The sequence below is a fragment of the Otolemur garnettii genome, unplaced genomic scaffold, assembly GCF_000181295.1.
Source record: "Otolemur garnettii isolate 467f Iridium unplaced genomic scaffold, OtoGar3 scaffold00001, whole genome shotgun sequence".
Classification (NCBI taxonomy): domain Eukaryota; kingdom Metazoa; phylum Chordata; class Mammalia; order Primates; family Galagidae; genus Otolemur; species Otolemur garnettii.
Window position 1 is genome coordinate 37,276,182 of NW_003852396.1, and position 10,910 is coordinate 37,287,091.

Genomic DNA, 10,910 nt, shown 5'->3' on the forward strand with positions numbered 1-10,910 from the left:
ATATATTTATATATATTTATATATAAAATATTTCTACAAAGCCTCTTTGTAGAAAGCTTGGATGCTCCCTCACCCCAGCACATTTATCTTTTTGAGAAGAAATAAAGAGTCCCTGAAAAAATGGAGAACAAATGTCAATACTGTTAATTTTATACATACAGCTTTTAACTTATAATCAAAAATTGGGATGTGTTTGTATAACTTTGAGCACATCACTGAACTTTCTGGCTCTAGGAATTTCTCTGTAAATGAAGGGAATGACATTAATCTCAAAGGTTATATATGAGAATCAAGAGACTGGGGACTCAGCCTAAACTGGCCTGAGCGATGAAGGAGACCACAGGCTCTGTCCCAGAGGAGTGCAGAGGTGAATGAATTGCATGCTTGTCAGTGGCCAGTTTCAGATAATGTGCTCAGACTAAGGTTCTTCTTTTCCTCTTGTTATCTCTGTTTTCCTGGAGCAGGTCCTGATGTTAAGGCAGCTCTTCTCTCCCAATGACAATAAGGCTTCCAAAAACACTTAGGGACTCTTTCTCCCTAATCTGTGTGCAGTGGGAAATGAACCAGTGATCCTAAGGAAAGGGGGTCTCATTCACAGAATCCAGTCCAAGGACTCCTCCCATATCATTGATCATGGTGAGATTACAGGTCCACGAATGAGCCAGTCACATACCCCACAGAGGGGGGAAACTGCCTAAATAGGGATTTGTTACGAGTCCTACCTCATAACATCAATGGGGACTTCTTTTAGACTGACATGTTCTTCACATTAATGTCAGTGATTGCCTCATTTTATATTTTTCACAATTTGTAAGAAGACATCAGGATGTAGGTCATGACCTGTACATGTTTCTATATATATATCACATTACAACAATAAGTCTATGAAAAAACATTTCAGACATGTGCTAAAGAAGAGAAACAATTAACATCAATCTCTAATTCAAAGCAACTATGTCACTGATGTAACAATAATCAAAATGTGGATATTTTAATACACTTGCTTCAAAATTTGAGAGACCAAATAGACAACCAAGTAATACCCGTGGAAGAATTTAAATAATAAAATTTTGATAACACTTTTTACCTCATTAACTACATATTTTATCCCAAAACATCTTTGGAATATTTACAAAATTTGTTGAAGTGTTTTGTCAGAAAGAAAATCTCAATAAATTCCAAAATCTTGGCTGTCATATACCCACCAAATTCCTTACAATAAAAGTCCTAAAACTAAAATCAAAAATAGAAAAGGAAAACTAAAGTTTTAGAAACAAGCTAAAAACAAATTTAAAAACAGTTGTATACTCTTCATTATATGAAATAAATTATATGTACATATGCCAATGTTTTTATATGCATACAAAAAACAAGAATAAATGGACATCAAATATTTTAGGTTTATACGAGGAATGATGGGGTTAGACCTGAGAGTGGAGGTATTTTTGAAAGACTTTCATATTTTTATTTTACACATCTACTTCTTGAACTTAAAATATATGAATTACTTTTGTAATAAATAAAAAGAAGTTTTCTAAAAATAGATACTGCAATTCAGGCTTTTATGCAGTAAGGTAAAGATGGTATTTTCCTTTCATTCATTCTGGGAAAGACCACACAGTGATGTAACATAAAGACTATAGAAAATAGGCACCATTAATTAATTTCATTGGTTTTGTACAATAAAACAAAGGAAAGAAACTTTGTTTATAAACAAAGTATGGGAGGGGATTTAGCCTACCAGTAGAAATTTAACAAAAGTTTCTAAAACAGTGGCCTATAAGTAAAAAAAAAAAAAAAATTAATATTAGCAAGTGAGAATGTAGGAAGCTTCCTATGTAGTTCTCTGGTCACCAACACTGGATAGGTATTTGTAAAATACTTATGGAGTATAATTTGTGTGAGTTCATAAAGTAGAACCAGTTTCGGGCCCCCAGAATAGATGATTTTTTTTTTTTTTTTACTCATTCATGGAACAGATGTTCACTCCAGAAATAAAAATTTTATCACTCAACTTGTTGGTTCCTGATGCTCTCTACTCTGTCAGTGAAGCACGGTGGTCTTCAGCTCAGTCTGAAGCAGCTATGATCACTTTCAAGAGTAATTCTACAATAGCTACTAAAATGTACAGGCACACATACTCTTCATCCCATCAGTCCTACTTTAATGAATCCATCACACAGGTATAAAGAAATCAACACATATGAACATATGAAACAAGATGTTTATTGAAGCATCATCTTAATGAAAATAATCCAGTAACAACCTGGATGTTCATAACAAAGAAATAGATGAATAGATAAAACTGTTATATGACATGTTGTAAAAACTTATTTTTAAAAAATAAATATCAGGATGCCCTGATATGTTTTCAAATATAAAATTCTCAAAAAAATCATCATACCAAATAATGCAATCTATTTGCACCATTTATAAAGTGTAAATAGAATTCAGTTGATCAATGATCCAAAAGCCCATAGCTTCTCAACACAGTCAGACTGTATGTAAAAACACTTTCTTTTGCCATAATTTCATCAATGCCCTTTTCATCTCACTATTTCGCAAACTGTAGATAAGTGGATTCAACAGAGGAGTAAGCAAAGTATAAGCTAATGACATCAGTTTCTTGGTTTCTGGAGAGTAGCCAGATTTAGGTTGCAAATAAGTCATGCTGGCTGTGCCATAGAAGAGGGTCACAGATGTGAGATGAGAGGCACAAGTGGAAAAGGCCTTTTGCCTCCCAGTGGTTGATGGCATCTTCAAGATGGTCAAAAGAATTCTAATGTAAGACAAGAGTATCAACAAGAAAGGGACCATTACAATCAAAATGGTGCCTGTGAAGGCATATATTTCAAACAAAAATGTGTCTGCACATGCAAGGTCTAGAACTGGAGGAGTCTCACAAAAGAGATGATTAATTTCATTGGGACCACAGAAAGGAAAACTAAATACCCATGTGGTCTGCACAGTAGCCACCATGATCCCTGAGACCCATGAGAATATTACTAATGTCATGAAAACTCTTCTGTTCATAATCACTGGGTAATTCAGAGGATGGCAAATTGCAGCAAATCGGTCATAAGCCATTGCTCCCAGGAGAAAACATTCCGTCCCACCAAAAAGAAGAATGAAATACATCTGTGCAAAACAGCTCACAAAAGACATCACAGTTTTTTCCGTGGAGAGGACCACCAGCATTTCAGGCAAGATGACTGCACTGAAACTCACTTCCACCACAGATAAGTTCAGGAGGAACAGGTACATGGGAACATGGAGACTCTTGTCCAGGGAGATGACGACTATAATGATGGCATTTCCCATCAGGGTCACCAAGTAAATAACCAAGAAAATTTCAAAGAGCTGCCCTTGGAGTTCAGGGAAATTGGAAAGGCCCAGGAGGATGAATTCAACTACAGAGCTCTGATTTTGCCTTTTCATTTTAATAGTTGAGTTTTATATTGTTTCTATGGACAAAAGTATGAAATCACAATTCCACAGCTTTGAGTTCAAGTCTAAAAATTCTTGACAGATGATTTAATGGCAGGTTTATTTTAATAGAACTTCAGGTTGACAATTTCTTTTTTAAAAGTAATTTAAATAGGGTGGCGCCTATGGCTCAAAGGAGTAGGATGCCACCCCAGCCAAAAACTGCAAAAAAAAAAAAAGAAGTAATTTAAATATTCACTAAAATGTAATCTAAATTTTTACTCTTGATACATGTATGTATTGATATATAACAAAGAAACAAACAGGTTGGCAATCTTGAAGAGTGGTGGTAAGTTGTAATAGTGAATCTTTAAAATACAAATAAAGAACTGAAGAATTTTGTTTCAGAAATCTTGTTTTAAGAATCCTATGTACTGGTGGTGCCTGTGTCTTAAAGGAGTAGGGCACCAGCCTCATATGCCGAAGGTGGTGGGTTCAAACCCAGCCCTGGCCAAAAAACTGCAAAAAAATAAAAATAAATAAATAAAGTGAGCTGCCCTGAGCAAACCAAAAAAAAAAAAAAAAAGAATCCTATGTACTCAATTCTAATATGACAACAATTAAGGTCCTAGTACACAGTAGGGGTTGGGGGATGGGGAGAGCTGAGAAAGGGAAGGAGGGAGGAGATGGGAGGTCAAGGGGTGTGGTACAACTTCTGGAGGTGGGACACCAATATAAGAGGGTCTTTATCTAACAAAAGCAATCAGTGTAACCTGGTTCTGTGTACCCTGAATGAATCCCCAAAAATAAAAAAAAAAAAAAAAGAAATCTTGTTTTAAAAAGTACAAAATAACCGTAGGTGTTATCTGGAAATGTTTTTGCTACGTAGGTTGAAAATTAAACCTATGCTTAAAACATACACAAATATTATATTACTTAGAATCCGATGTACATTACACTGATGAATCCATTTCTGTGTTTATTTCAATTTTATATTTATAAATTAATTTTAAAATGAAGATTTTTAAATTAAACAAATACCAAAAATATGCAGGAAATTTTAAAGCTAATAATTCAATAAAGCACATTTTAATGAATATTTATCATACGTGTCAAGTTGAAAATGCATTATATTACTTCTTAAGGATGGAAAATACAAATCATACATCTAAATGGTTACAGAAACATTCAAAAAGAGTTGAATTTCAAATGGACTTATCTTAGATGAATAAGTAAGTTGGTTTCAAGCATCAATTGCTGGTCAGGCTGGACCTAATTATATTGAAATTTGCTTTAATGGGAAACTTTAGATGTTGGTTCTCCATGACCCATCCTTGTGAACATAAAGTGGTTTTCAGAGCTGTAAAAAAAAGGCCATTTAGAGTCCTTTTGATGCTGTGGTTTAAACCCTGTCTCCCCCCCCCCACCTCCCACCCCACACACACAGAAGTTCCTTAATTCATTAGCCACTCAGCAAATGCTGACTGTGCACCTACCACATCCCTGGCTTTTGTAGGTATTTGGGGCCCTTTGTGGGGCTGCAAATACTACTGAATTGGGAGCTATTCCAGACTAGGGCTCCACTCCTGGTTCTGCCACTAACTCTAAGACAAATCTCTGCCTCTTCCTGCATTCATGTTCCCCACCTGAATGGCTGGAAGCAACAGAATAATTCTGGATATCCTCTGACAAGGATGTTTCTCTAATTTGCTGATAGAAAACTACAGACTACAAGGCTCCATCCACATGGGGGCCAAGCTGAGGGGAGGGTGAAATAGTGGTGGGCAGATACTTCTGAGGCACACATGCTGCCCTAGTCACTTGGAGCCTGCCAGTCCTACATGGAGCTGGCCATTTTCTTCCCATTCTAAATGCTCTTCCAAAGCCCCTCTCTGGGTAAAGCACCTCAGTTCTCCCCACTATCACCCAGATCAACCCTCCCTATCCCCGGCAATCTACTCACTGTCAAGGCCCACAGGACTTTAAAATCTGGAATCCCTCTGGCCTCAGCAAGTCCACCTCCACCGGCAATGCCCAGATCATTGACCCTTTTCCTCCCTTTCATCTGCCCCCCCAGTAAGTGGAAACATAACTGGTTACTCATGTTTTCTATCTTCTCATTCAATCTGTTCCTCAAACCTCTGTCAAAATAATATCATTCTCTCTTCCAGAACCTTCAAGATCTCTCCTTATCAGTAGAATAAAACACCTGACTCTCAGGCTGCCATTTAAGAGGAACCTTAGTGGTAACAACTGTCTTAGAAATTTAAATGAGGAAAAGATTATTTCTGAATGGAGAGTGAGGGTAAAAAAATCATAATCACAGGACCTCATGGGTGAGAGGGTTATTAGGCAGAAGGACAAAAGCAAAAGGAGGAAGGCTGAATGCTGGAGTCCAAAGTATTTCAATGCTTTACTACTAGATTGGAGGCCTACTGACCCTTGAAAGCCAGCAGAATTTCATTTTGGGACATGAGGGAGCAGAGGACAAAAGGCCACAGCAAGCTGAAGACATGTAATGTAGGGGAAACTGAGCCCTGATCCTTACCATAAAACTCACTTCCTGCTTGAGAGATCTGGAGAATCACAAGAATGGCATGTGAGTTGTGTGCATGCCACAGAGCAGAAAACTGGCCTCCAAGGGAGAATGTATGTGTGAGGTGTGGCAATAATAATTACAGTAAAGATTCTCTAGACTCCAAAGGTCTCTTGATGTTGGAGGCAGAGATCGTGCTGAAGGTCTGCAGTTTTGCAAAAACAAAGGTGGAGACATTGTATCTGTCCTTGTCTATGTCCTCCCTAATCAGCACTAATGTCCAGCAAGCAGCTTTTGTCTACTTCTTCCTGTTTTCTGATAATAAATATGGACCTGAGGTTTACTTCGTGGGAGGAGTGCCTCCCAGAGTTCCTCAGTACCCCCCGTCCCCCAACACAGACTTTGTGTCAACTCTTTTCATTCCTGGCACCAAGACCTCCTCATCTGGTGACCCCAAACCCTTCACTGTAATACCTTCAGTTCAGATCAGTAGGATATTAGCTGAGCATAAAAGGTAAGTTGATTTACTATGTCCATAGTGAGGTATGAAAACCAAATGTCTATGTTAACTGAAATAATGTATTTCGGATGTCAAAAATTCTCCTAAAATTAATGTAATGGACTCGTCAGGAAAAAGTGTTTATATACCATTTCTAATAGACAGAAGTGGATATTCAGCTCCAAACTTATAAAATAAGTTTGTAAAATAAGAAAAGTTAGAGTATCTTATTAAAAGTAGACAAACCATAGGAACCTGACAAAGCAAGGTTGTGGAACAAATCTAAATTACTGCTTTAATGAGTGATTAAAAAATACTGAACTCAAGTGCTTCGTCTCTTCCCTTTAACATATTGTCCAAATGCATGCTGATTTGGCTAATTCACTGACAAGGTTTAGTTAATTTAGCATTAACTTTCTGTATGACCTTGAGCAAATAACTCTCTCCTGTGGTTTTAGTTTTCTACTTGATTGCCCTTATTTCTGACAACCTTCAACCCCTTCCCCCTCAACTACATACCTCTATGAACTGATGATTTGTGCAAGCAAACTACTTAAAGACCTAATTATTGCCCATACTTTTAAGTGAATATGAAAAGCAGAGCCATTGACTTTCTTACCTGAGTACAGAGTTATTATTTGATAAATACCTCCAATAATCAGTGAGAGGAATTATAGATGGCCAACCCAGATACCAAACCAGAATCTTCAGTTCCTTATCTATTGACTATCCCTTATTCTCATGCCATTTAATCAGTTATTTGTCCTCTTTGATTAAAAACACTCCCATAAATACAACTTATGATGCAATGAATTGATTTTACAATACTGTATAGCATTGAATTATGTGCCCTGAGAGAAATCCTCCTTGGGGACTTATGCTCAATTTATACAGACTTTCCTATATGGGGAAAAGGAATCTCAACTGCACAACTTGAAGCACCCCTCCCCTTTAGCTTTCCACAGGGAATAAACACCTCTTCACATAGGAGAGTCAATTCCACCAGGAACTTGCCCACTGAGAACAGAAAGCAGAGATTGAGTGAATGCTAGTCAACAGGCATAATGGGGAAGGGGAGAAAAGGATTTGGATATGAGTGAAGACAGGACCTAACTGGACAATACAGACAGCTTGTACAATTGTAGGAAATGTGTTAAAACAAGCAAATTGAAGTTACTTTGGGGGAAGCCTGGATGTCAGTGCCAAAACATTTTCTATTTTCTAGTAGGACTATGGAAACACGAAGTTTGGGTGGGAGAAGTCTTTTAGATAATTTTTATAATCAGAACTTTTTAACTTGAAGTCAAAACATCTGGACAAATTTGAGAAAATCATATAAATTCTCTGGCTGTTACTTTTTTGGTGCAATCAAAATAATGTTATTAACCTCACAGGGTAATCATTAAGAATCAGAGGACTCAGGATTCAGTTAACTCAAATAATCAATGAGACCAATGGTTTAGTCCAAGCAAAGTACAGGGTTGGATGAATCTACAGATTTTGCTTTATCCAAAACTCAGATGATGTGACTATTTCTTATCTACATCTCATCTGTGCTTTCCTTGAGTAGGTTTTTTTCTCAAGAAATACTTCCCCTTTTAGTATCTATAAGGCTTCCGATAACAATTGGGGATACATCCTCTCTACTCTGTCTCCACTGAGAAGTGTAATAGTTATCCTGAGGAAAAGGAGTTTTTCTTTACAAAAACAAATCCAAGGATCCCTCTCATATTACTTACAATGATAGGATTACACGTCTATCCACAAACCAGACACTATGACTGTGAATAGGATGAAAAATTCTACCAAATATTCAATTTCCATGGTGTCAACTCCATAACTGGGTACAGCATCAATCCCAACATGGGATTCATGAATACATGAAAATGTTTAATGAAAAGATTCCCTAAGGGAAGTGAAGTTACCGCTCATAGAGGAAGGAGATTAACACATTAATACCCTATACATAAAGCACTGCACACTTTAAATTATTGTGTAAATACAAAGAAATAAGATGAAAGTTAAGACCCAATAAAATTGCATGAGTTGTTTTTGTAGGACAGAATAGACAAAGTACTATTAGGGTGGAATGGATAAGCAAAACAGTAAATATTGTAGGAAATAAATTTATGAAGGATATAAATTTGGAAGGTAAGGAATAGAGGATTTAAAATGTTGACAAAAGAAAGAATAAGAATATGGCTAAGTGAGGTGGCTCATACCAGTAATACTAGCACTCTAGGAGGCTGAAGTAGATATACTGCTTGAGGTCAGGAGTTCGAGACTAGCCTGAGCAAGACTAAGACCCCATGTCTACTAAAAAAAAAAAAAAAAAAAAGAAAGAAAGAAAGAAAAAGAAAAATTAGCTGGGCATTGTGGTAGGTGCCAGTAGTCCCAGTTACTTGGGAAGCTGAAGCATGAAAATCACTTGAGCCCCGGAGTTTGAGGTTGCTATGAGCTAAGGTGCCACAGCACTCAACCCCAGGTGACAGAGTGAGACTCTGTCTCAAAAAAAAAAAAAAATTAAAAAAGAAAGGATGGAGAATAAACAGAAACATGGATAGAGAATAGGATAGGGAAGTCCATAAATAAATCACTTTAAGGGCTTGCATACCTTTGAGACTGGTTTCCAAGTCCAGTACTGAGAGGGAAAGGGATATACCTGCTCCCTTAAAAGAAATCTACTAATGAAAGAGTCTTCTTGGAATTGACTGTCCCTTCACTGAACATGCTGAGAGTCTGACTATAAAATGCATTGTCATGAGCCCTATACAGATGCCCCAATCTTCTCTGGCACTGTAAAAAATTAAATTAAATTAAAATATGGGTCCACTAAAACCCTTGAAGTGGGCATGGGAAATATGGCATACAGAGATTATCATCATTCTTGTGAGTCTCTTATGAACTAAAGAAAAAAAGCAACGGTTAAGTCTTATTCAGCAGGCAGTGGAATCAGCCGCAGTTGAGGTGGGGGGGGGGGATGTTATGGTAGTGGTTATTGTCCTATCACTCCTAGATATCAGACTCCCTTGAGCATTTCTTGTAAGGCCAATCTAGTGATGATAAATTCCCTCTGTTTTTGCTTGTTTGAAAAAAAAAAAAAACTCATTTGTCCTTCAATTCTGAAGGATAGCTTTTCAGTACGATATTCTGATTCAGTATTGTTTTTCTGATTTTGTTGCGTTATCTGTATGTATTCTCTTGTATCTCACTGAGTTTCCTTAATATTATTATTATTATTACTATTATTATTATGTTGCGCTCCTTTCCTGGCAATTCACTCCTTTTCTTTGAGGTCTATTACTAGATATTTGTGTTTCTATGGTACCGTTGTATTTCCTTTGTTTCAGTGTCCCTGTATAGATTTCCTTTTTTGTGTGTCTGAGCATCTGGTGGAACAAATGCATCTTCCAAATTTTATAGAGTGAATTCCAGAGAAATACTTTCACTTGCAGTTGGATTTTTAAGTGTCCCTATTTAGTCCCCCTCTGGCTCCAAGTAGATGCAATGGCATAGTCACCATTCAGTTGTGCTCAATGTCAGTAAAAACTGTGAGTGCCTCAGTGACATAGGCAATAGACTTTTGTGGCAGAGACATAATTTGTTGAGGTCCTTAGTGGCAAGAACTTTCAGTAGCCACCTTTCTCATCTTCTCCCAAATGAAGAGTCTTACCTTGTTATCAGGTCTGACATGGCTTACAAGCAGCTGTAGCAGTGCTAGCTAGGTTCCAAGTACAGGGGCTCAGAGCAGCTACAGAGCTGTGGTCTAAGGCTCAGGGTCTCATGAACCTATGTGGAACCTGGGTTTTTGTGCGCAGATTCACTCTTTGTGACCAAGCTGGATGTAGATTGCCCACACAGCCAGTATCTGCAACTTTGAGGCACCTCATAACAGCTTGGGCCTCAGGAGCCAGACTGACCCTGGGGCACAGGTCACAGCAATGGTCCAGCTCTGGGAACGGAGTGCTGTGGAGGTTGGAGCCCAAGGAGCAGGGTACAGCTGGAATTCTAGAACCAGAGCTAATAGGATTTAGCAGCAACTTGGGTCCCAGGGAATGAGCCATCATATAGTGGTGATGCTAAAACCTGGAATGGTGTGAGTTGGCAGTATACCAGACTCTGTGTACCAGGTGCAGAATGGTGTAGCACAGCTGTCGTGTGGGCCCTGGGTGTAGCACAACAATGATTCTTCACCCTGGGGAGGGGGATGTTTCAGCAGGTCAGAATCTAGGGAGTTAGTTCATCTCTAGGGAAACAGAAAACTATAATGTTTTGGCCTGTAAGATGGAGTGTTTTTGCTCAGCCACTGCTGTTTCCTTGGGATGTGTGGTACTATGTCAGCTCAGCCCTGAGATGCATGGTTACTTAGCTTGGCCAAGGTACCAGTGGAAATGTGTCACTTCAGCTCTGACCTGGGGGTATAACTACTCTGCGAGGCCTAAACATTTC

At 38.0% G+C, this 10,910-nt stretch overlaps 1 protein-coding gene across 1 annotated transcript; it reads right to left on the reverse strand.

The window, feature by feature from the left end:
• Positions 1 to 2,484: 2,484 nt before the first annotated feature.
• LOC100942851 (olfactory receptor 10A3) lies at positions 2,485 to 3,498 on the reverse strand. Its single transcript, XM_003781073.2, has one exon. The coding sequence runs from the start codon at positions 3,436 to 3,438 to the stop codon at positions 2,494 to 2,496; it is 945 nt and encodes a 314-aa protein (XP_003781121.1). The 5' UTR covers positions 3,439 to 3,498; the 3' UTR covers positions 2,485 to 2,493.
• Between the last annotated feature and the right edge of the window lie 7,412 nt (positions 3,499 to 10,910).

Coding starts and splice junctions, on each gene's coding strand:
- LOC100942851 (XM_003781073.2), bottom strand. CDS start 3,438: ATGAAAAGGCAAAATCAGAGCTCTGTAGTTGAATTCATCCTCCTGGGC.